Genomic DNA, 24,090 nt, shown 5'->3' with positions numbered 1-24,090 from the left:
TTTTCTTGTGTTAGGGATGCAGAATAAATCTTGGCCTCCTCCCAAAGCTAGCTGTATTTCTATTGTATCAAGCTGCATTTTCCCATTTGCTATACTTAATGTTACTTGGGACCTCAAAATGTTGATGAGTCAAAACCTTTTGTTTAGTCATGTACCTACAATAATAAGGGGGAAATAATATTACATGAAAGCTTGACTGGGAAAGTCATAACTGTATGTTCACTGTGCCTTTCCAGAGGGTTGAAATGGAATTTGATGAAGAAATCACAAATATAGTATTTTTCTTTTTAAAATTATGTATTTTTATTATTATTAACATTTAGCTATTAAATAAATGTCTTTCAAATATGTGTGAAATACTTGGATTTCAATAAATTTCTACAAGAGCACTCTTGCCTGCTATTCTTTATCAGTGTTCTTACAACATTCACGTCCCCTCCAATCCTGCCTATGCGCTCTTCTTCAGAGTGGCACCATGTGCTCTAAATAAAGCAGGCATATTCCCCCATTTCCCTGCTTCTTCAGAGTTGTACTTGACTGGAAACTCAACCATGCATACTATTTATTTAAGTTCTATGCAACTAAAATGAGTCGTCCTGGAATGAAACACAATGACCACCTCAAGATGGATTATGTTACCCAGAAATGAAGTTATTTGCTGTGATAGAAGTGCCGTAATTGTGACAACTAGATTTCAATAGCACTTTGCTGCTCTGGGACCCCACTGTTATGTCTAGCCTTTGACCCTGTCAAAACCACCACATTTCCCAATTCCTAATTACCTGAAATTGCAAAGTCTGACGTAGCTACCCTTGCACCCTCCCCAAGAATCAGTTGGATCTCTGGCTATCTCTCCCACCACCCCCCGCCATCCTGCAATCTCATTCTTCAGCACTGTATTTTTCTTTGATATCCTACAGTGAGTGAGCCATTATTTCACCTCTAACTTATCCAGTTTACACTGGCCCTCTGCTCCCTCATCGTTTACCCCAATTAGCCCTTCAATTCGTTGCATTGTAATCTACTTTATGATGAATAGTTATCTACCCCACTTCAAATTGGAACTTCCTTTCCCTTCTCCCCAGTTTCTTTTAATGTTGGGATTTTTCCCTAGCTGTAAATACATGAACTCTGGTTCTCATCTCTGAATCCATTGGGAAGAACATGCTAGAATCTGCACACCTCTGGCATCCATTTGGAAGTGTAAGATCTTTAATCAATGGCCATTTGACTGAGGTACTGCTAGTCCTCCAGAAGTAATTATTGGCATCAGTATTAGAATAAGAGGGGAAACAATTAAGAGAAAAGAAACTCTGTTAGCTAATTTTCATCAAATTTTGATAATTTCAGGTTGGGAGTGGAAAATCATCCCTTATTTCTGCCATATTAGGAGAAATGATTCCTGTCTCTGGTCATATAGTCTGGAGATCAGCTAACCAACCCATGGCTTACTCCGCGCAAACAGCTTGGCTGAGAAATGCTTCTTTACAAGAGAACATTTTGTTTGGAGAAAGCTTTGATGAAGAGCGTTTTCAGGCCGTGATTGAAGCCTGTGCACTTCAGCCTGATATTGACATTTTACCTGCAGGGCGGCTGACAGAAATTGGTGAGAAAGTAAGTACACTGAAGGGTTTATAGGTCATTTTTAAACGCGAGATTCTGCTGATGCAGATGTTTATAGGTGCAAGGCTTCAAGAAACGTCTCAAGGAAGGAAGAAGTGCTAAGGAGGTGAAAAGGTTTAGAAGGGGAATTTGAGAGCTTAGGATTTGAGTCATAAGTCATAGTATAATTAAGATCATTGAAGTTTAAGTGTCCAAATTAGAGTGCATATAATAATAATTTATTTAAGGAACAATTTATACAAACAGTGTAGATCAAGGTGCTGTACAATGGGATAAAGTGCAAACATTAAAATAAAAGACAAAATGATATTGGTTAAAGCAAGGTTAAATAAATAGGTTTTGATCTGGCATTAAAAGTGCATCTGAGTCTGCATCCCTTATAGTTTTAGGTATTGAGTTCCACAGCTTAGAAACCATATATATAACCGTATACATATAGTTTATATAGCAGTGTGACTGTATAAAGATGGTGAATGGCTAAAAAGATTGGTGGTAAGGTATCCTTGGTGGTCACTAGAGGTAACAATGTGGGAACAGGAGGAGAAGACATTGTAAATGAATTGATTCAGCAGCAAAAATATTAAACAATTTTCTCCACTCCAACCTCAAATAAATTTTAGCACCCACTCATCATGGCCAGGTTAAGATTGGCTAGTTTAACAGTGCACTGCCTTGACCTATTTAACTAAACCATGTAGCGTTTGGTTACAATTCATTCTACGAAGTATTGCTTTCCTTCTTTAGCTAGATGCTTAAAGATTAACAGTAGAAAAAGCAAGTCACCCAGCAACCTGTGATATCAATTCATGGGTTATGTCTTCCTTACTATGTGTTGCATAGTGATATTGATGTATGTTAAATTTCAGCACTACGTGCCCCATGTATTTTCAGATATTCTGTTTAAAGTTATTAAGACTATTAGCTACATATCCTTTCTCTTCCCCTCAGGGTATTAACCTGAGTGGTGGTCAGAAGCAGCGTGTTAGTGTCGCACGAGCACTCTATTCGAGGTATGGATACTTCATTATATTTTGCTGAATGTGATGGAAATAAGGAGATACGCTTGGTTGCTGTTTGATGTAGGGACTATTTCTGAGCGTGTGATTTCATCGTGCAAAATAGTGCTTGATTTGTCATCAATATTTAATAGGTAATTCCTGACGTTGGACTTCAAAGTTTTAGACTAAAGTAGCTCCCTATTCTGGTTAGGTTATCATTTCAATAACAGAACGAAATTCTACAAAGGAAATATATTACTGCAGTAAAGCAAATTGTTTTATATATTTCCAGCATCTGCAGAATTCCTGTTGTTTTTGTTTTATAAAACCTCACTTTGCTTGTGAGCAATGTGAATGACAGTGGTCTTGAACAGTAAAGCATCTCTCAACTAACAACGTGGCAGATTTGGGGTTGAAGGGCTTGGTCATGGTAAGGTCATTGCCTTGGTATCCCAGCCATACTTCTCAAAGTAGGTTCAAACATTTCAATATCAATGATCGTCATTGTACGTTCAACGTCAGTTTTGCTCCATGTGATGCTTTGGGCTTCATGCAAATTAAAATATTAAGGATGAAGGTTCTCGTGTGACACTGATAGAGTCCCTACACAGTGCTGCTTTAGCACGTTTCAACATTCTGTAATTTTTTTTATCCTTAATTGCAAACTCTTTATAATTTCCTGACAACACATGTTTAATTAACTTGTTCATAATTCTGGGGTTTCCCATCTCACATTTCGTAAGTAGCAGTGTCATGGACATTTTCCACTTATGAAGGAAGTTTTCCCTAATGAAGAGAATTTTGGAAGGTCACAGTTTAACAATAAGTTATTTCCTTTAAACCTTGGAATAGATGTAGGAGTATATTACTCTTCACCAATGTTTTTTCATCATTACCATTACTCTACTTGCATTAATTTTGATGTATCCACCTTCCTGAGAAGAATGAACTGGTCCTGTATCTTTTTGAACAGTTCCCACTGATTAATTATTTTCCCACTAACAGATATGTTAAATATGGATACCTTGATGCATCTTGTTGAAATTAGCCTTGTTTTGCTTTTAATACCAAATACCAGTTTTGTATTTAACCTTTTCAAACATTAACCCTATCCTATTATGTCACTATCAGATAACCATTCATGCATGCACCATTAATTGAGGCTTGATTTGGATAGATAGACAGGTAGATACTTTATTGATCCCAAATGAAATTACAGTGTCAGAGTAGCATCACAAGTGCACAGATTAAAAAATATTAGAAGAGAAGTAGAAAGAATAAAAAAATAATTTACCACCAACAGTCTAACAGGACGGGGTCATCACTTCCCCAGCTATAGGTAGACTCATTATAGAGCTTAATGGCCGAGGGTAAGAATGACCTGGTATAGTGCTCTTCGGAGCAATGCAGTTATCTTATCAATCATTATTTAATCTAATATAGCCTGCCTCCTTGTTGCTTCACGGTATATTCCTGAAAGCTATTCTGAGCATTCAGGGCACATTTCTCAAGCTCATTATCTAAGTGTAAAATAAAATTCCAAGTATATTTACAAGGAAAACTGCAAGTGAAAATGAAGAAATTGGTGTAAGGTTTCATTTGAAATTCTTCTGCTGCCGACCCATCCCATTCCTGGAAATTATAGACAACATAGTGATTTCCAGGGGCACTTTGCACCAATATATATATTTTATATCAAGCATGCAATATCAATCTTTGTGCGACAGTAAAGAAATTTGTGATTCTGAAGCACACCTGATACAAAGCAGACCTGCTTTTTATTAGTGCTGTTACTGTTGTAGTGATGATAGAGGTATTCAGAATTATGAGGGGTATAGAAAGGGTAAATGCAAGCTGTTTTTTTCCACTGAAGTTGCAAGGGACTACAACCAGAGGTCATGGTTAAGAGTGAAAGGTGAAAAGTTTAAAGGGAACATGAGGAGAAACTTCACTCAAAAGGTCGTGAGAGTGTGGAACAAGCTGCCAGCATAAGTAGAGCATGCAAGCTCGATTTCAACGTTTAAGCGAAGTTTGGATAGCTACATGGATGGTAGGGATATGGAGGGCTGTGATCCCAGTGCAGGTCGATGGGAGTAGGCAATTTAAATGGTTTCAGCATGGATGATGGGCTGAAGGGCCTGTTTCTATCTGGTACATTTCTATGACTCAAATTAAAAGATGTCTTGATTAACATATGAATTATATTCACCAAGGAAGTGGACCTGAGCAAAATAATGGAGCTCAAGCTGACACATCTCCAGGTTCCTGGTGGAATTCATCTCAAAAAAGTGCAATTGTTGATGCATTCGTTTTAATTTTTTTTTCAAAATTATTTTGATTAGATTGGAAAATAGCAAATACAATTCCTTTATTCAGAAAAGGGAAACTGAAAAATGGAAACTCCAGGGCAGTTAGCTTAATGTATGTCACGAGGAAAATGTTAGAAACTTTTTAGAGACATTTATTCAGCTATTGCTTGGCAAAGGTTAATTGTTTAATGAGGATTGGCTGAACAGACTGTATCAACTGGAGTTTAGAACATTGAGCAGGGACTTACTGAAACATTAGTTCCTGATCGGCATTGATAGGGTGGATATGGAAAAAATGTTTTCACCTGGTAGGGCACTGAGGGGTGTGGTAGAACAAAGGGATCTGGCAATACAGGACTATAGAAGGAAACACAGTTACAGTAATATTTTAGATGAATGGCTAAATCTGAGATAAATATGCTTCAAGTTACCCAGAACAAAAGGCAACATCATTGATAGGGTGGAGGGCAGAGAGAATAATGATGAAGGCAAATGGAAGAGAAAGCTAGTAAAAGGCTTTAGGAGCATTTATGGAGAGTTATAAACAGTAAATGTTATGTGCTGAGATCTTTCATCAGGGCTGGAATGGAAGAAGGTGAAACCAGGATAAGAAGTTGGGGGAGGGGAGAGTAAGGGCTGGCAGGTGATAGGTGAGACTAGGTGAGGGGGAAGGTAGATGGGTGGGTGGGGACAGGAATAAAGTAAGAAGCTGAGAGGGGATAGGTGAAATGGGTAAAGGGCTGAAGAAGAAGGACTCTAAAAGGAATAAATTTGGATGTGTAATAAAAAATTAAACTTTTGCAAGGCAGTGGAATAAAACAGGAGGAGTTAGTCAAATTGGATAATTGTTTGAGATAGTTCAACGGGCTGCACCAACAGTCTGGTAGGTTTTAAATGACAAAAAAAGACGTTTTTATTGACCTGGATAAAATAGTTGCTTAATTTTGTATGTGTTGTTTCACAGCTCTGATCATCCCTTTATGTAGCAGTGACATAGAGGATAATGGTGCCTAACAAAAAGGCAACACAATGGAATTGAGTTGAATCCATAAACTCTAAAGGGGAAGTCATTGTAATTTCTTAGTTTTTAATTCTATAAGAAATTATAGATTGAGTTGCAGTAGGAAGTCTTTTATTATAGCATAGTGAAATAGAGCAGAAATATGAAATATAGGAAATATGGAATTTAACAAAAATTTTGGAATTGTTTAGGCTGTCATTAATCACTAGAGAGAATGGGCAGGGTAATATGCTGATGTTGCATCTCCATTAAAACTGGAGACTTAAGTGATAACCAAGCTTTTGTATAAAATTATGAAGAGTATGAACAGGATAGATAGTGAACATACAAAAATCACGAATTACTTTACAGGTTATTGGTATGTGTTTAAAATATCTTGCACTCAAAGAGAATACTGCTTTATCACTGAATTTGCCATTTATCTCGTGGGCAGTGTGCCTCTATAGCAAATTTAGTTTGAGAATTTATTTTACGGTTAATTAATCCAAAATCAAAGGAAGGACAACCAACCAATCATCAATCTATCAAAAAAATTGCATCTTGTTCTTTCCTGATTCTATTTTGGGGCAATACAATAACAATTTAAAGTGTGGTCAGCGATCAATCATGCATTTTGCTAAAGATTTGCTTTAACAATTTTATTGTACTTGCCACACAGGCTTTTCTAAATCCTAAAGTAAAATAGTCAGAATTGTTTTATAAACCCTTTGGAATTTTGAATTCAGCCGAAAGTTTTGAAACTTCAATATCTTCATTGCCTTTTCAACAATGAGTTATTCTACCTTTAATTTAAATTAGGTGCCCTATTGTAATATTGGATGACCCCTTATCAGCTTTGGATGCACAAGTAGGAAACCATGTTTTCCATCAAGGGATCATTGGGATTTTAAAGAAAGAAAACAGAACTGCCATTGTTGTAACACACAAACTGGAATACGTTGAGGAAGCAGACTATGTAAGCAAGATATCTTAATTGAGTTTGTGGAGTTTCCCTTTAAGACATTAACATTCATTTAGATAATGTAGCATTCCTCCTGTCAAGAATGTGTCTATCAATTCTAAAGGATTTATTATGGAAGTATACAACTTGAAATTCTTCTTCTCTGTATAGCCATGAAGCCAAGAAAGAAAGGCAGTGCAATCATCAACTCTCAAAATCGCCCCTCCCCGCACAAAAAATGAATGAAAATGGAACCAGCAAATAAATACCCCAAATCCCCCCCACACACAAAAAAAAACAAAACGGAAGAGGCACATCGACCCCCAATCTATTCCACTTTTAAATACCTCCTAAGGAGTTAAAGACCTTAGATGACTCTTTCCCATTAACCCTTCTCAAACAGTTTTACTGCTCTTTAGTTGGGCATTATATGCCTTCAAGTTCCACAGGGGAAGGAACAGACTGTTGAGCCCCTGGATTCTGTCTGTAACCTCAATTAGATTATTGATTGTATCTCAACATTAATCCTCTTCTGTGCCTTCTCTCTTAGTACATTTATCTTAGAAAATGTAATTAATCTATTGTATAAAAGAAATCATTTGATTCCACATCCTCAGTGTAACAAATTACAGATTTCATCCTTTAGTTATTTAATTCAGAAAAGGTCTGGCTGTGTTTTTTTTTATTGAATATGCCCCCTTGTTCAGGATTGCCCCTGTCAAAATAATGTTTTGTGTCAAAAATGACTGAGTGTTGCTAGAAAGAAAAATGTAAGATTATTAAATGCCTTCATAAGGAGTGATTGAAACAAGAATCATGGAGAAGCTGGATACGCAGATAAGAGAATCAAACAAAAGGATACATAAAACAAAGAACATAGATGAGTACAGCACAGAAACAGGCCTTTTGGCCCACAATGTTGTGCCAAGCTCGCTAAAAAGCAAATCAAAACACCCAGACATGAATGCCTGCTACCTGCACCATGTCCACATCCCTCCATCTTTCTGTCCACCTAAGATCCATGTGCCTATCCAAGTGTCCTTTAAAAGCCTCAACCGCTTTACCAGGCATCCACAATTCTAAATAAAAAACCTAACCCTCCCATCCCCCTTGAACCTATGCCCTCTCATCTTCAATACATGCCCTCTGATATTAGACATTTCAACCCTGGGAAATAGATGCTCTCTGTCCACTCTATGCCTCTCATAATCCTGTAAACCTCTGTCAGATCTCCCCAATCTGATATATTAGAAATAAACGGAAGAGCAAGAGAAAGCTTTACTGAAGCTTTAGCATCAGCGCGGATCTTTGACATGTTTATATGTTGGAAAAACCTGTTAGCCCTAATGTGTTTGTTTCGTTGCCTCTCCTCCTTTTAGTATTTTTGGAAGTGTACAGTATGTAATCAAAATTATGTTCAACAAAATTTTTAGTTCAATGAAACAGTGTAAATATAACAAATCAGCAGCAAAAAGAATGAATTGAAATGTTTAATCTTCTGAACTGTGAATGGCTTGTTTTAGGTAATTGCTATGCTGGATGGGAAGATTGAAATACAAGGCACCTACCAGGAGATTGCTAAACAAAATCCAGATTTGATAAAAACGTGGAAAAGCCTGACTTTAAAAGGTTTGTCTTATAACATAAAATGCACTTCTGTAATATCTGGTATGTGAAGATTCACCTTTCTTGTAAAACCCACAGCACATTTTCACAAACTATCCTCTGTCTACATAACCAAGCACTCCTTATTTCCCAGACAACATTGGAAAATTTGTTGCCTAGATTACAAAATTTAATATGTTTGAAAACAAAGCTTGAAACTTATGTTTATGTGGCAATCTGTGGACATCAGGACTTCTGTATCATGGCAGCACAGTTAGAGGTGTGGTCTAACAGCCTGGAGAGGCAATTCAAGAGCAGCAGCAGAGTCTGGAAAATACTAGCCTTCAGATTGTTCTCAGTTGACTCGCACCATCTACCTTTTAGGTGCAAAACGTCTAAATAAGATGGTCATTCATTATAAGCTTAAAGTTTGCTACTCCAGAAAGCTCCTCTTAGGAATCCACATCAAACACCAGAATTATCCAAGACGATTATAGAAATAATGGTCTTGTGTCTTTTTCCACCAAGGATACTCCAGCTTTGTCACGATGACGATGATAACCTGACTACCAAAAACTATAGCACGTGAGGGATCAACTATTAGTGTCAAAATTTAGAATACTTATTCAAATTCTGCTTCAGTTTACTAGGTATCTGTGTAAGGCATTGCCAATAGTCCTTTCAAGTACTTCTTAAATTGCAATTTGAAAGGCTTTTCAATCAATCCAGCTGTAGTAAGTCTTTCCCTTACATATTGGTCACCTATGATATGTTCCCTTATGGTGACAGCTTAGGCAGTAGAAGAGTACTGAGCTTTTCTTGAGGACTCTGTGACCTTATGCAATTCTGGGTCTTGAGAACAAATATCCAGCATTTTAGAGCTATGTCAATGCTTGTTTCAGTTGGCCATTAGGTGCAAACAAGTGAAGGGGTTAATATGGAATCTGAAGTGCTATTGCCCAGGAAGAGTAATTATTATTACCTTGGGAAAGCCAAGATTTGTAATTACGAGTTTCAATAATAGTTGTGACAAAGGGCTTTTTGAAAGTGGTGTTAGCAGTCATGTTAATAGAGCTGATCACTTGAATCATGGAAGGCAGAATAGTCCAGTTGGAAACTGTTCCCTATCATTGGACACCAGACCAAATATCCCAGTAACATTAAAGCTCTTGCTCTAGCCACAAATTAATATATATTACCACTTTTTCTCACTCTTGGGTGCCACTGGGAGAAATCAAGTGGTTACTATGTTTTAAGTTCCTGTTTTTTAGTACTCCTGTAGCCCCCCCCCCGGCCACCCTCAGGGTCGCTCGGCTCGCTGTCGTCTAGGGAAACAGCCTCGGCCCCGGCAAACTGGGTAATTCGTTTGTGTGGATGCTGTGTGAGGTACCCCACCCCGCCCAAATAACAGACAATACACCAGATGCAATTAAATGATTTACAGTTTATAGATATTACTGGAACTATATAATTAAAAGAGAATAAAATATAAAAGGAAAATAAAAGGCGCCGCACTTATCAAAGTTCAATCTCTTCGTGCACAAAAACCGTTGGAGCTCAAGGACCTTCTTCTTCACCCTGTGACCCCCTCGGACCACCTCGACCGGCCGTCTGGGACCAACAACGGTGGTCGACCAGACGCTCCACACGAGTCCGTCTCCATCTCCTCGCCAAACGTCCCGCTTGGGGTCCGACCCCGTTAGCGTACTCACAGCACCTGGTCCATCCTCTGTCTCGCTCTCCCGCCTTCTGCCCCAAAACCCCGCGCATACAGTATCTTCAAATAAACCAAAACCATAACAACTATCCTAATTGGTTAATAGCACTCTCTTATCGGACTCTAAAGCAAAAACAAGCTGCTAGCGCAAACTTTCTCAGCGTTTAACACAACAAAGCCGCATTCCCTAGATTAACATAACAAAGACGCCATTTTAATTAGCCTCCGCAGTAACATAAAAGTCGAAACCGCCTTACACTCCATACCCATCATCATCCAGGAAATTGAAGTTTTGACTGCAGGACCTCAATATGTATTCTCTTTGCTGCTGATTACAGCATGTACCACAGCTTATGACTTATGCCTTATGATAATCTAAATACACTCTGTAGTCTTCAATGAACCCCTAACCTGGCACGATGAAGTTGCTTCCCACAAGCCATCAGGTTAATCAAAACCTCCACACACTAACCCAACTTACTACGCACCCCACCACCATTACATACGTAGCATTATATTGTGAACATACAGTCTATGCATAAAATAGTTACTTGCACATTGTCTTTTATAGGGTTGCATTTATGCTTATTTATTGTGGGTTTTTTTGTTTTTCTTCATTGTGTTCTTTATACTCAGTTTTTTTTATGCTACATCAGATCCGGAGTAACAATCATTTCATTCTCCTTTACACTCACGTACGGAAGAATGACAGTAAACTATCTTAAAACTTGAATTCATGTATCATGTAAACTGAAGAAGAGCTAGTTATCTATCCTTTTGACCATTGAAATTTCAAAGTTCAAAAGTTCAGAATAAATTTATTATCAAAGTAAATATATGTGACCATATGCAACCCTGATATTCATTTTCTTACGGTCAGTAAGTCCAAGAAACACAATAGAATCAATGAAAGACCACACCAAACAGGACAGACAAACACCAATGTGCAAAGGACAACAAAATGTGAAAATGCGAAAGAGAAATAATAATAAATAAATAAGCAAAAAATATCGAGAGCATGAGGTGAAGAGTCCTTGAAAGTGAGTCCATAGGTTGTGGGAACATTTCTGTGATGGGACAAGTGAAGTTGAATGAAGCTATCCCCACTGGTTCAGGAGCCAGATAATTGACGGCTAATAACTGTTCCTGAAATCTGTGGGTCCTGCGGGTCTTGTACCTTCTTCCTGATGGCAGCAGTGAAAAGAGAACATGGCATGGGTGTTGGTTAGGTATACCTTTTGAGCCAATCTCAGATTTCTCTCAGTAAAGTGACATCCCTACATCAGAATAGTAATTTAATGGTACAATGTTCCTGGAGTGTTAATGTATTGACTGGATTTTCCTTATACTGATCTCTTTGAAGTGATCAATTCTGATGACCATTGTTCCAGGCATATTAATACCAAGTATTTTATTAAACATCATATGAGGCTATTAAGCCTTTTGCGTTGCCAACCACGTCCTGGATATCGAATTCCTGACGTTAACCTGGTATTCGTGAGTACTTTACAGGACAGCCATGGTTTGATACAATGCACCAGAGAGCTTGGTGATATACTGTAGCAAAGGTCTTTATCCAATCTATGAAAGCCAAGTTCAAGGGTTGCCTTTGTTCATGGCATTTTACCTGCAATTAGCATACTGTGAAGATCATGATATCTGCCACCTGCCTAAAACGTGCAGATACCATTGGCGGCACACCTGCATCACGATAATGAATAGACAGCACATACTTTGTGTTGTCTACATTAAAATATCCATATTTTGCTAGGAGAGGATGCAATGGTGGACTAACAGGTAGGTCTTTTAAGAAAGAAATCAGAAAGGAGCAAGTAAAGAAAGGATTTATGCATTTATGAAAGAGATTGTAGGAGTCAGCAAGACTCGAGAAACTTTCAGAAGGGAAAATTGGAGTTGATTGCATATTTATCTGTAAGGCCATTAGACATAGCAGAATTAGGCCATTCAGCCCATCGAGCCTGCTGCACCATTCCCTCATGGCTGATCCCGGATCCCACACAATCCCATACACCTGCCTTCTCGCCATAACCTTTGATGTCCTGACCAATCAGGGAACTATCAATTTTCACTTTAAATATACCCACGCTCTTGGCCTCCACAGCTGTCTGTGGCAGAGCATTCCACAGATTCGCGGATTTACCTAATTTCTTACTCAGCTGTAAGAGCTGTAGATCAGCTTTTATTATCAATTCATGTACAGGATACGATGTTGCTAGCAAGACGAGCATCTTTTGCCCATTCGTGATAGCCCTTGGTCTGAGGAGCTGTGTAGGAGCTTTCATCATAGTCATAGTCATAGTCATAGTCATAGTCATAGTCATACTTTATTGATCCCGGGGGAATTGGTTTTCGTTACAGTTGCACCATAAATAATAAATAGTAATAGAAATAGTAATAGTCATAGAAATAATAAATAGTAATAGAATAGTAATAGAAAATAGTAATAAATAGTAATATGTAAATTATGCCAGTAAATTATGAAATAAGTCCAGGGCCAGCCTATCGGCTCAGGGTGTCTGACCCTCCAAGGGAGGAGTTGTAAAGTTTGATGGCCACAGGCAGGAATGACTTCCTATGACGCTCTGTATTGCATCTCGGAGGAATGAGTCTCTGGCTGAATGTACTCCTGTGCCCATCCAGTACATTATGTAGTGGATGGGAGACATTGACCAAGATGGCATGTAACTTAGACAGCATCCTCTTTTCAGACACCACCGTGAGAGAGTCCAGTTCCATCCCCACAACATCACTGGCCTTACGAATAAGTTTGTTGATTCTGTTGGTGTCTGCTACCCTCAGCCTGCTGCCCCAGCACACAACAGCAAACATGATAGCACTGGCCACCACAGACTCGTAGAACATCCTCAGCATCATCCGGCAGATGTTAAAGGACCTCAGTCTCCTCAGGAAATAGAAATGGCTCTGACCTTTCTTGTAGACAGCCTCAGTGTTCTTAGACCAGTCCAGTTTACTGTCAATTCATATCCCCAGGTATTTGTAATCCTCCACTATGTCCACACTGACCCCCTGGATGGAAACAGGGGTCACCAGTACCTTAGCTCTCCTCAGGTCTACCACCAGTTCCTTAGTCTTTTTCACATTAAGCTGCAGATAATTCTGCTCACACCATGTGACAAAGTTTCCTACCGTAGCCCCGTACTCAGCCTCACCTCCCTTGCTGATGCATCCAACTATGGCAGAGTCATCCGAAAACTTCTGAAGATGACAAGACTCTGTGCAGTAGTTGAAGTCCGAGGTGTAAATGGTGAAGAGAAAGGGAGACAAGACAGTCATGGCCATTATTACAAATTCTATGTTTTAAATCACGGATGGATACAAGTTCTCTACTTAACATGATGTGGTTCAGAGTCATCTCTGGAACAATGATACTTGACACAACGCAAATTGTTGTTTCCGTTAAAAATGAAATTTGGTGGACCATAAAAAGCGTCAGTCAGCTTTCTGCTTGTTTTAGGCATGATGAAAATCTACCCCAATATTCAACGTGAAGAGTAAGTGAAATTCAGTTGGGGTGATAGGTGATCAAGGACACTCACAAAGGATACGGTGAAGATTTAGAAACTTTATTAAAGGTGAAGAGGGTTTGGAAAAATCAAGGCCTGGAGGTAGTGGAACTTCTGCCAGGAGGCAATAAGTGGAAATCACATACCTCTCTGTGGGAATTGTGGGTTCCAGGAGGTCATGGTGCAGGTCAGAAAAAAAATTGCTTATTTTTCTGGTTTGTGATTATGCATGTTTGATTTAAAAGGAATCAAATTCTATTTTAACAGATGACCATCGTGAAGAAAAACAACCTAAAGTTGAAATGGTGACTGAAGTATCAAAAATGGAAAAAAGGCCTGATGATAATCTGAAAGGAAAATTAATGCAAGAGGAGGAAAAAGAAGAAGGTTCTATATCCATAAAAATATACTGGCATTATGCCCGTTCCATTGGTCTTTTCTTTTCATTTTTGTTAGTTCTCACAGTGACAGCAAAGCAAAGCTTTCTGGTAGCTATTGATTTCTGGCTTGCTCGGTGGTCATCTGCATTCAGGAACCATTCAGAAACTGAAACTCAGGTCTGTATTCAATTTTTTTTTTCCTTGCTTCTTTCCCCAAAATACGTTAATAGCCTAGATCTAGCACTATATGTTATGTTATGCATGGTTTAATATTTAAATCCATTGGTGAATATGCAATTATTTTTACTTAGCCAACATTATTTTATTTTTCCCAGTATGAAAATAATACAGGAGGTGACGTTTTCAGCCAGTACCTCCATGGGTACATTGGACTGGCTTGTGGAGGAATTTTGTGTGTTTTGTTCAGTTCCTATACCCATGTCATTTCAGGTATGTGTATTCTTGCACAAGCAATTGGATCTAATAGAAGTATTAAGTGTAATCTAGCTAATAATGTGTTTATTGTCTTTCAGAATAGTTTTTTTACTTTGTTTACACATTCAATGGTTTCCTTATTATTTTGCCATTATGAAGGTTTCCGTGCTTCAAGACGTCTCTTCACAAACATGCTGCTCAACGTTACAACCCTCCCATTAAGATTCTTTGAAACAACACCTGTTGGAAGAATTCTAAACAGGTATGAATCTTTTAAAAATACAATAATTACATAGTTCACTTCCAGATAATAATCTTTTCTTAAAATGTTATTGCATAGTATAATAGATTGGAGTATTTGGAAGCTGTAATTATAGTGGAAAGCAAGACTGAGTTTCATATGGATTGTTAACCAGAAATGTGGAATGTGTCAGAGCTCCAGATATATATCTGCAAGCAACCTGGATTAATTGTTGTTAAGAAGAAAGTTTACAAAGTGGTCATTCACTTACATTCAATGCAATCTTTTCACTTCAAAATAATTTATGCAGGAAGTGAAGTTGGTGACATTAAGTTATTTTAGAGATAAACGCAGTGATTTTAGCAGATTACCGTGTTTGTTCTGGTGTCTGCCTTCACTGGGATAAAAGCTTGGTCATCTGTATAAAAAGAATTTCATTACTTACTTTCAGTGGAGGTTGTAAAGTTCCCTGGTTTTTTTTTAAAGAATCTACTATAAATACAGTAATATGGTAGAACAAATAACTTGTATTTAAGGTTATATCTGGCATTATTAAATACACATTTGTGCACCAACTTATTGAGACCTTGTTTACTTCCAGGTTCTCATCTGATTTCAAGACCATAGATGATCAGATTCCCATGAGCCTGGAGAAACTCATGGCACACATTATGTGGTGCTTCAGTGCCATTTTGATCAATGTGATCGTGACTCCTGTTTTCCTTCTTCCAATTGTTCCATTACTTGTTCTGTACTATTTTCTTCAAGTGTTTTTTAGAGCTACTGCCAGGTAATTTTCTTTTAAGTGTTCTCCAGTTTAACTGATTGTCAATATAAATTGAATTGACTTTATTACTTACATCCTTCATATACGTGAGGAGTAAAAATCTTTTCATTAAGTCTTCGTCTAAATGTGCAATTTATAGTAATTTATAATAAATAGTATGTACAACAGGACAGTCAATATAACATAGAAATACAGTTGTGCCAGCATGAATTAAGCAGTCTCATTGCCTGGTGGAAGAAGCTGTCCCGGAGCCTGTTGGGCCTGGCTTTTATGCTGCGGTACCATTTCTTGGATGGTAGCAGCTGCAGTTGGGGTGACTCAGGTAGCCAATGATCCTTCGGGCTCTTTTTACATGCCTGTCTTTGTAAATGTCCTGAATAGTGGGAAGTTCACATCTACAGATGCGCTGGGCTGTCTGCACCACTCTCTGCAGAGTCCTGCGATTGAGGAGAGTACAGTTCCCATACCAGGCAGTGATGCAGCCAGTCAGGATGCTCTCAACTGTGCCCCTGTAGAAAGTTCTTAGGATTAGGAGCCCACACCAAACTTCTTCAACAGTCTGAGGTGAAAGAGGCACTGTTGTGCCCTTTTCACCACACAGCCGGTATGTACAGACCACGTGAGATCCTCGGTGATGCTTATGCCGAGGAACTTAGTTGTTCACCCTCTCAACCCCGGATCCATTGATGTCAATAGGGGTCAGCCTCCTGTAGTCCACAACCAGCTCCTTTATTTTCGTGACATTGAGGGAGAGGTTGTTTTCTTGACACTACTGTGTCAGGGTGATGACTTCTTCTCTGTAGGCTGCCTTGTTATTATTTGAGATTAGGCTTAGCTCAACATTTTGATTGAACTTATTAGAAATGCAAACATTTATCCAGGTTCTGAAATTCTATTATCTACAGTCTAGTGTCTGTAGAATGTATTCTAATGTTGTAAACTTTTAGAAATATAAGGGCTATCTTTTGGTTGAAATTGAACTGTCTTTATTTTCTAAATGCAGTTTTTAAATGTGATTTCAGTTTAGCAATATTCTGCACTGCTTTAATTGGCCATGGAATATCAGCACAAATAATATGAAGTGAAGGCAGTCCACGTCTAAGAATCAGATAGTTCTAAGATTCATATATATAACAAATGTTCCTTTAGTTCTGTAGCTCACGCCTGTGAAATTGGAATGAAGGATTAGTCATTTTATACCCCTAGGGATTTCAGGAATTTTCTGTAAATAGTGCTGGACTATTTATGTAGCTTGGACTGTAAAACAAAGTCAAGAATATAATAATCCTAACTTGCAGGCAGTACTTTTTTGAAGTGAAAACACAGAAATGGTGCTCTGTTAGTCAAAGATGGACTGACATTCTACAGAAACGAAAAAGTAAAATGAGAAAGAATGAATTATTTAATTATTTAGTAGTCTGTCATTATCAGGACATAATTTTTTGTGAAATTTGATTATTCTAATTGCATTCTTCTGCACTGAATAGTTGTAAAAGCACTCAAATCGGTACAGAGTTCTGCACAGCCAAAACTGAAATAAGAATGCCTTGGCTGACACTTTGTAATTACATAAATAAAATTTTACTGCTAAGCTTGAAGTAAAAACTTTCTCTTCAACTTTTCTTATTGTATTCTTCAAATTTCCTTCCTCCCTATGACGGAAGGTGATGTTCACAAAGGTATAGCCTTTAAGGCAGCAGTTCTCAACCTGAGATCCATGGACACCTTGGTTAATAAAAGGGGTCGGTCCATGGCATGAAAAAGGTTGGGGATCCCTGCTTTAAGGTAAAAAATGGATGTCAGAGAATCTCTGCAGCTTTGGACTGAAAGGTCGAATCACATTTGTGTCTGAAGTCTCACTATGCACACTGATATTTTCCAACCTTCGTATTGCATGAGGCATTGATAACTTCCATTGAACTTTTCCCTAAGCTCTATGGCTTACTTCAAATCAGGAGTATGACCAAGATTATTGTTTGCATATGTAACATTTTCTCACCCCTATCACTGCCATCATCAGGAGACAGGTGAGCCACTCTCAGTTAATTTAGCCATGACTTATTTTATAGGAGTAGGAAGGTCTGGGATTCATGTCATTTGAAACTGTTGAGTCCTGCAAGTCAGTACATCAGCACAAGACTGAGGGAGAATGACACTTAGAAAAATAATATCATACAGATGAGATTTCAAGTGAGATTTCCTTCTCAGATGGCCTGAAAGAACATAGGACTTCATCTGCACTTCCCACTAGATGAAACCACGATTTTCCATTACCTCTTCTCCTGATTGTGCACCAATCTCTCGTCCCTGTTTCTGGCTCTAAACAGCCCTTCAGTTCACTAAATCTGGAGATCGAGCTATTGTTGTCAGAGAAAGGGTGGCAACCTGTTGGCTTTTAGCTTCAGTTGCTAAGCAGCTGACGGAGCTTGACTGATTGCAAGTTCCTCTTGCACACTAGTTTACTAGTTGAGATTTAGCTGGTACTTGCTATTGGTGAATGAGTTGTTTCTGTTGTGTGTTCTGGTGATGGTGGCTAGCCGGCTGCTAGTTGTGAATAGGTGGCTTGTAATTGCCTTCTAGTAATGGCTAATAAACCTGCTATGGTTGACTGAAACTTGTTACCAGATAAATTGTGTCTAGTTGTTCATAAGTAGGTAACCTCCAGAGGCATGGTGCTGCTGGTTGCCAATTGCTTTCGGCTTTTATATAGCTCGATCGATGTCTTGGATAAATTCAGAAGCATGGCACCAATATGCACCATCTTGTGTACCTGTTTTCAGCTCTCAGAAATGTAATCAGCCCCTTTTGACAGGAATGCATGAACAATACTTGATGCACGACTTGGTTATAATTCCTGAAGTCAGTGTTGTGAAATTTGGTTCCTTCTGGCAACAGTTCCAATTTGCTTTATTATTTTCCTGATGTTCTGTGGTTTTCCTGACTCCAGCTCAAATTGTATGGCTATTCAACTGAATTTCTCTTTTGTAATTTGAAACATTAAATCATTAAAACTTGTGTTTTCCCCTTGAAAAAAAAGACTAATTCCAGAATTCTAAACTAATAGGTACTCTTAAAACTATAATTCTTATACTCTTGGATGGCTGGTAATTTCTGCACAGCAGGTTGCATTTATGTAATGGCCTTAATGCGACAAAGTATACTTTTACAAGGCTTTGCGGTCACTTTTGGTCATGATTGGCTTTCTGGTGTCTGCCCTAACAGGAGATTGTTAGATTCTGTTGGAAGCTGTTTCCGTTCATGTATGCACTGCAAAGTATTTCTGTGTGAGTTCACACCTTCATTTGGAAGAAATTTCCTGTCAGTAACATTCATAAGCTTGCTAATTTATCAGTATCCCTAGAAGTATGATGATTAGATGAGGATTGAAACCTTTTATAGGCACAAAATGCTTCTAATTTGTTGAAATTGGAATGTCTATCAATTGCTAAAAGCCTGCTCAAAAATGGTATGATCTTGAATGCCAATATTTTTGTTTAGCCAAGTGGGACATAAAATGCTTGGAAGGGGAGGAATTAAACCCCTCATATGGCACTTTCCTTGTACTGCAATATTTGTACACCATTTTTAATGTAATGCTACCATTTCTTGGGAATAAAGACACTCATGACATCTTCATGTTTGTTTTTATTTGAGTTATTTGTTATTGTATCCCTGCATTTGTAATGTAATTAAATCATCCACAAATTCACCCTCAGAACTTGCATTAAGGCTGCAACTGCTGTTAGGCAAACAAATCTCAAGGTTGTATAATTTATAATTCTTTAATAATAAATGCACTTTGAATCTTTGAACTACCATGGTGTTAACATGATAGCAAAATCTCAAATCAGATCCTAATGGACATGTACTACAACAGAAAGCTGACTTTTACTAATAGGTAACCTTCGGCAACAGAATGAATGTGGATGATTGTAAGGTGTACTTTGGAGATTGTAAATATACATTGTTCTGCTAAATATCTGAAATACAAACTGCTGGTAAAAACAGCCTTTACCTGAATATATACAAAAAGGTAATATTTTTAAAAAACTACATTTTAGAATCTGATATTAAAATGTTAACAAGTTCTGTGGTTTTAATTCTGAATAATCTATCTTCAATATTTTTGATAACCTTTAAGTTAGCACTGAGCAGAAGAAAAGAATTTTGTCAAAGTGGCACAGTCTTATTTTGGAAAAGGTTTATTGAACTGTCCACCCTGTATGACAATTAATTGAAATCTAATATAACTATCACTGTCTTCTGATAAAATATAAGACAATTCTGCAGACTGATTTCAGCTGTATTAGATGTAACTTGCAATATCAGCAGAATTTGTAAAAGAATATTAATTGTGTTCTTTTTCATTGAAGGGAACTTCAGAGACTGAGCAGCATCACCAAATCACCCGTATTTGCACATTTTTCTGAGACTCTTGGGGGCCTGACAACTATCAGGGCGTATAAACTTCAAGACAAGTTCCTTCAACAAATTCTTGAGAAGATTGATTGTAATACTGTTGCTTTTTTATATCTGAACACTGTGAACAGGTGGCTGGCTATACGACTGGTTAGTTTATAAATTAACTATATATTTAATGACATCTAAGATCTCTTTATTTCTTTCTTAGTGCTTGTGAAAAAATCTATTTGGAGTTGTTAATAGCATAGTATTAGAAGACAATCTAAAATTTTAACCTTTAGTTGCCAGATGTTTGATATGTTAATACTGAATAATATCCTTCCTATCTGAATTTTGAAACATACACAAGTAAGTCCAAGTTAATATGAGTTCTGTTTTTCAGGATACAATTGGAACAAGTGTTGTGTTTGCTTCAGCAATCTGCTCATTATTGACAGCAGCACTGGGTTACCTGCAAGCTGGCCTTGTTGGCCTTGCCATCCTATATGCTTTAAAGGTACAGTAAAATCGCCAAATGCAAATTCATAAAAACTATGTTCTCGATGTTAGAGTGGCTGTTAATGCATAAATGCTATGAATGATTCTTCATTTATTTCTGATAGTTTTGCTACAAAGTCATTTGACTGTTAAAAAATACCTTGCCATTAAAAAACAAAACTTCCGACAGACAAGATGAGTCAAACAGATCTTTCTACTTCTATTTGTCTGTAAGGAATATATTTTAACGTGCAAAGCTGTGATGCACTAAGGACCGATAACAAAGATAAGTCAGAAGGACTAATATAACTTAATTGTTTTTTTTAAATTCTATAAATTTGTCAATATAAAAGGAACAGTTTAACATACTTTCCACACTCATCTTTCACTTTGTTGTGCAAATGTAGTAAGTTCTTGCAGTTACATCTTGTCCAGGTTCTGCTTGATCTTTCTTACCACTCAGCTACCAAAACAACCCTTCAGACATTGAATTCATTACTTTAGTCTTTACTTGGGTACTTGGTAGATCTTTCCTGTTTTTTTCCAAGATTGATTCTAAATTTATACTTCACTAATTTAACTTTCTAACCTGTCTTCCGTTCTCAAGCTCTTCAGGTTTATATCACAGAATTAGCCAGAGGAAGTGGCTCACCTGAGGACTGGGAGAAATTCAGAGTTCAGCAGAGGAGGACAAAGGGCTTAATTAGGAAGGGGAAAAAAGATTATGAGAGAAAACTGGCAGGGAACATAAAAACTGACTGTAAAAGCTTTTATAGATATGTAAAAAGGAAAAGACTGGTAAAGACAAATGTAGGTCCCCTACAGACAGAAACAGGTGAATTGATTATGGGGAGCAAGGACATGGCAGACTAATTGAATAATTACTTTGGTTCTGTCTTCACTAAGGAGGACATAAGTAATCTTCCAGAAATAGTAGGGGACAGAGGGTCCAGTGAGTTGGAGGAACTGAGCAAAATACATGTTAGTAGGGAAGTGGTGTTAGGTAAATTGAGGGGATTGAAGGCAGATAAATCCCCAGGGCCAGGTGGTCTGCATCCTAGAGTGCGTAAGGAAGTAGCCCAAGAAATAGTGGATGCATTAGTGATAATTTTTCAAAACTCGTTAGATTCTGGACTAGTTCCTGAGGATTGGAGGGTGGCTAATGTAACCCCACTTTTTAAAAAAGGAGGGAGAGAGAAACCGGGGAATTATAGACCGGTTAGCCTAACGTCGGTGATGGGGAAACTGCTGGAGTCAGTTATCAAAGATGTGATAACGGCACATTTGGAAAGCGGTGAAATCATCGGACAAAGTCAGCATGGATTTGTGAAAGGAAAATCATGTCTGACGAACCTCGTAGAATTTTTTGAGGATGTAATTAGTAGAGTGGATAGGGGAGAACCAGTGGATGTGGTATATTTGGATTTTCAAAAGGCTTTTGACAAGGTCCCACACAGGAGATTAGTGTGCAAACCTAAAGCACACGGTATTGGGGGTAAGGTATTGATGTGGATGGAGAATTGGTTAGCAGACAGGAAGCAAAGAGTGGGAATAAACGGGACCTTTTCAGAATGGCAGGCGGTGACTAGTGGGGTACCGCAAGGCTCAGTGCTGGCACCCCAGTTGTTTACAATATATATTAATGACTTGGATGAGGGAATTAAATGCAGCATCTCCAAGTTTGCGGCTGACACGAAGCTGGGTGGCAGTGTTAGCTGTGAGGAGGATGATAAGAGGATGCAGAGTGACTTGGATAGGTTGGGTGAGTGGGCAAATTCATGGCAGATGCAATTTAATGTGGATAAATGTGAAGTTATCCACTTTGGTGGCAAAAATAGGAAAACAGATTATTATCTGAATGGTGGCCGATTAGGAAAAGGGGAGGTGCAACCAGACCTGGGTGTCATTATACACCAGTCATTGAAAGTGGGTATGCAGGTACAGCAGGCGGTGAAAAAGGTGAATGGTATGCTGGCATTTATAGCGGGAGGATTCGAGTACAGGAGCAGGGAGGTACTACTGCAGTCGTACAGGGCCTTGGTGAGACCACACCTGGAGTATTGTGTGCAGTTTTGGTCCCCTAATCTGAGGAAAGATATCCTTGCCATAGAGGGAGTACAAATAAGGTTCACCAGATTGATTCCTGGGATGGCAGGACTTTCATATGAAGAAAGACTGGATGAACTGGGCTTGTACTCGTTGGAATTTAGAAGATTGAGGGGGGATCTGATTGAAACGTATAAGATCCTAAAGGGATTGGACAGGCTAGATGCAGGAAGATTGTTCCCGTTGTTGGGGAAGTCCAGAACGAGGGGCCACAGTTTGAGGATAGAGGGCAAGCCTTTTAGGACCGAGATTAGGAAAAACTTCTTCACACAGAGAGTGGTGAATCTGTGGAATTCTCTGCCACAGGAAACAGTTGAGGCCAGTTCATTGGCTATATTTAAGAGGGAGTTAGATATGGCCCTTGTGGCTACAGGGATCAGGGGGTATGGAGGGAAGGCTGGGGCGGGGTTCTGAGTTGGATGATCAGCCATGATCATAATAAATGGCGGTGCAGGCTCGAAGGGCCGAATGGCCTACTCCACCTATTTTCTATGTTTCTATGTTTCAGAATTATTCGCTAAATAATTCATGCATTTCTTAATGTATTACTGTATTCATTCAACCGCTCTTCACAATTGTCACCTCAGATATTTTTTCTAATTGCACATACAAGTTTAATCCATTGAAAATCAACAAACTGCAGATATTGGAAGTCTGAAATAAACCAGAAAATGCTAGAAACACACACACAGCAGATCAGGCAGCAATTGTGTAAAGAAACTGTTAACATTTCGGGTCAAAACTGGGATGATTATAAAACAACTTAGCTTTATGTTGCAGAGAGGATGGGGCAGGCATGGGCAGGATACCTTTGAAAGGGTGTGGCCAACATTTAAGGAGCTGTGTAGTTAATAAATTAACAAGAAAGACTGAAGGAGAGAAACAAAACAAAAGACATTAGATCAGTGAAATACAGATCAGAACTGTTGTTAAAATCAACAGAAAAAGGCAGGAAAACAAGAAACTTCAGATAATGGAATCTGAGATAAAATAAAATAAAAATGCTGGGAAGTTCCCTGACCCAAAATTTTAACTGGTTTCTCTTTACACAGATACTGTTTGACTGGCAGAGTTCTTCCAGCATTTCCTGGTTTTTTTTAGAAAAATGCTGAAAATATTCAAAACATCAGACAGTGCCTGTGTAGAGAAAAAAAATGATTTGATATTACAGATGCAAAATCTTGCAGCAGAATTGGCCACCTTTGATATAATCAGGCAAAATGGGGTGTCTGAAATAGTTGAACTGAGTTGTAAAAGGCTGTAATATGCCTGGGCAGAAAATGAGCTGTTATTCCTCAAACTTATCATGTGCTTTGTCGGAATAATGTAGGAGGCCATAGGCAGATCAGCAGTGTAACAAGGAGAATTAAAGTGATAGGCGACAGGTAGCTCTAGCTTAACCTCCAGCGGGATTCTGCAAACAGTCTGCCAGTCTGTATTTGGTTTCCCCAGGACCTAAAAGACCATAGCATGAACATTGAATG

General features: G+C 38.3%; 1 protein-coding gene across 2 annotated transcripts in view; it reads left to right on the top strand.

Annotated features, from left to right (window-relative positions):
- LOC140195453 (ATP-binding cassette sub-family C member 9-like) overlaps positions 1–24,090 on the top strand; it is a 172,138-nt gene that overhangs the window by 133,093 nt on the left and 14,955 nt on the right. For both annotated transcript variants that reach the window (XM_072253779.1, XM_072253770.1), the window contains exons 16-25: positions 1,351–1,614; positions 2,572–2,633; positions 6,750–6,906; positions 8,415–8,520; positions 14,026–14,315; positions 14,474–14,588; positions 14,733–14,835; positions 15,416–15,604; positions 19,975–20,170; positions 20,406–20,519. In XM_072253779.1, coding sequence (XP_072109880.1) covers positions 1,351–1,614; positions 2,572–2,633; positions 6,750–6,906; positions 8,415–8,520; positions 14,026–14,315; positions 14,474–14,588; positions 14,733–14,835; positions 15,416–15,604; positions 19,975–20,170; positions 20,406–20,519 — 1,596 coding nt within the window. The remainder of the gene's footprint in view (positions 1–1,350; positions 1,615–2,571; positions 2,634–6,749; positions 6,907–8,414; positions 8,521–14,025; positions 14,316–14,473; positions 14,589–14,732; positions 14,836–15,415; positions 15,605–19,974; positions 20,171–20,405; positions 20,520–24,090) is intronic.

Source organism: Mobula birostris, chromosome 1 (genome assembly GCF_030028105.1).
Source record: "Mobula birostris isolate sMobBir1 chromosome 1, sMobBir1.hap1, whole genome shotgun sequence".
In the NCBI taxonomy this organism is placed as follows: Eukaryota; Metazoa; Chordata; class Chondrichthyes; order Myliobatiformes; family Myliobatidae; genus Mobula; species Mobula birostris.
This window is presented reverse-complemented; position numbering and strand designations above follow the sequence as displayed.